The sequence below is a fragment of the Neopelma chrysocephalum genome, unplaced genomic scaffold (assembly GCF_003984885.1).
Source record: "Neopelma chrysocephalum unplaced genomic scaffold, ASM398488v2 Primary Assembly neopelma1_88165, whole genome shotgun sequence".
NCBI lineage: Eukaryota > Metazoa > Chordata > Aves > Passeriformes > Pipridae > Neopelma > Neopelma chrysocephalum.
The window spans coordinates 1-1,765 of record NW_020917383.1 but is presented as its reverse complement, the minus strand read 5'-3'; the positions used below and the strand labels follow the sequence as shown (position 1 = coordinate 1,765).

Below are 1,765 nucleotides of genomic sequence, written 5' to 3'. Positions count from 1 at the left end.
GTGTGACTATTAAATACTCAATTTCCAAATTCATAATATGGCTTTTCTTAAGATTAGGAATGGCATCTTTACATAACAAGGCATTTTACTGTCAGTCCAATCTATACTATCAGTTCAATCACATTAACTCTAAAAAAACCCCAGCACTGACATTTGTCGATTTGAAGTTTTGTTTGTTTGCTTGATAGTTGCCTATTTTTTTTAAACATACATTGATCCTTACCTGCATTTCAAGAAGCTGGAATTCCAGTTGAAAAGACAGGGAGTGACAATTCCCGGACAACCTGTGCTTCTGCACTGTTCTGTCTCTAGCTGTTATAAAATAAAAGTTAACAAAATAACCAATTACAATTCTACTCAACAATTACTGCATTTCTTCCCAATTGATACCAGTCATCACATAAAGAATTAAACATGTTTAAAGAAACACAACAGATTTCCCAGGAGTCTGTCACTCTCCCACTACGCAAAGCACAATATTTACTCAAACTGTTTTGTCAATAAAGAAAATCTCATTGTATTTCAAAATAATTGTCTCTCTGCTAACACTGGAAGTAGAATTACAACACAGGTTTGCAGATGTAATGAACTGCACCAATATTCTCAGTACAGAAAAGGGTACAAAACTCCTTACTTTTTTCCACTGTTTTCTTGGAATGACTTGTGAACTGAAAACCAGTAAGTTTCATCAAAAAGGACAGATCTGTTTCTAGACTTTCAAGTTGAGCTTTCAGGTCTGATGGAGATTCATGTCCCTTGGATTCTCCCTGCGTTTCTCTTTGGAATGATTTTCTAGAATGGAAAAAGAAAAAAATAAAATCAAAAGGGCAAAAGAGCTGGACATAAGAACGTGTTTTGTCCCACCAGTACAGCAATATCACTAAATAAGAGACATCCGAAATGTGATCTGATGGTTTCCAGATCAAGATCAGTTTTCAAGGAGTCAAATTCCAGTTGGATCATATTGCTGGGAACAGCAAACTACTCAGATTTACACAAACACTTTCTGTTCACTGCCAGGTAGACACAGCCTTTATTACAAATCTGGAGGTGCAAGTGTCCATTTCAAGGAACATGCAACAAAAATGAGCTAAGATGCCTTTACTCATCTAAATGACTTATTTTATCCATGGATTATATATTTACTATGAAATATCAGTTAAATAATGGGATTTAAAAGCCACAACATGGCACTTCTTTAGCACATAATGAGTCACACCTCTGCATGTCCCCAACCTCTCTCTTTTTTTTCCCCCTTTTCCCAAATAAACACCCCCTGAGCTGTTTGACAGGGCACAATGGAAATGTGGCCTTTGCAGTCAACAGCTCTGCAGGGTCCACACAGTAACACCCCTGACATCATGCTCAGACTGCCTTTTAAAGGACAAAGAAAGCAAAACCCTAAAAACCCACAAACCACAAACAGAAGGCAGCAAAAATAGATCAAATATTTATTATTCGCATTTTTTCCTATACAGCCCATTTTCTAAACAAGATCAGCACTGTAAAAATAAGTTTTTGCCTCTCTGTTAGAACTTTCCTTATCCCAAACAATTCCGAAACAGAAACACTATTAATGCAATGTGTGAAAAAAGGCATACAATGACTTCAATATCTCCTCCTCAGAAAAAAAGGTGGATTCTTGCTGGATATCTTCGTACGTTTCTGTCAAGAGTTTTATTTCTTCTTCCAGTGCCTGGATTTCATCTTCATAAACTTGATAAACGTTGTTGTCCATTTCTCAGAATCAGTGTTACTCCACAAA

The 1,765-nt window shown here is 36.4% G+C and overlaps 1 protein-coding gene across 1 annotated transcript; it reads right to left on the bottom strand.

Moving 5' to 3' along the window:
- Positions 1–211: 211 nt before the first annotated feature.
- Positions 212–1,759, bottom strand: LOC113979716 (centromere protein P-like; the record flags this gene model as incomplete). Its single annotated transcript, XM_027707025.1, has 3 exons — positions 1,602–1,759; positions 635–792; positions 212–312 (listed from the first exon to the last, which is right to left on the bottom strand). Coding segments are annotated over exons 1-3 (396 nt in total), but the record flags the coding sequence as incomplete, so codon positions are not given.
- Between the last annotated feature and the right edge of the window lie 6 nt (positions 1,760–1,765).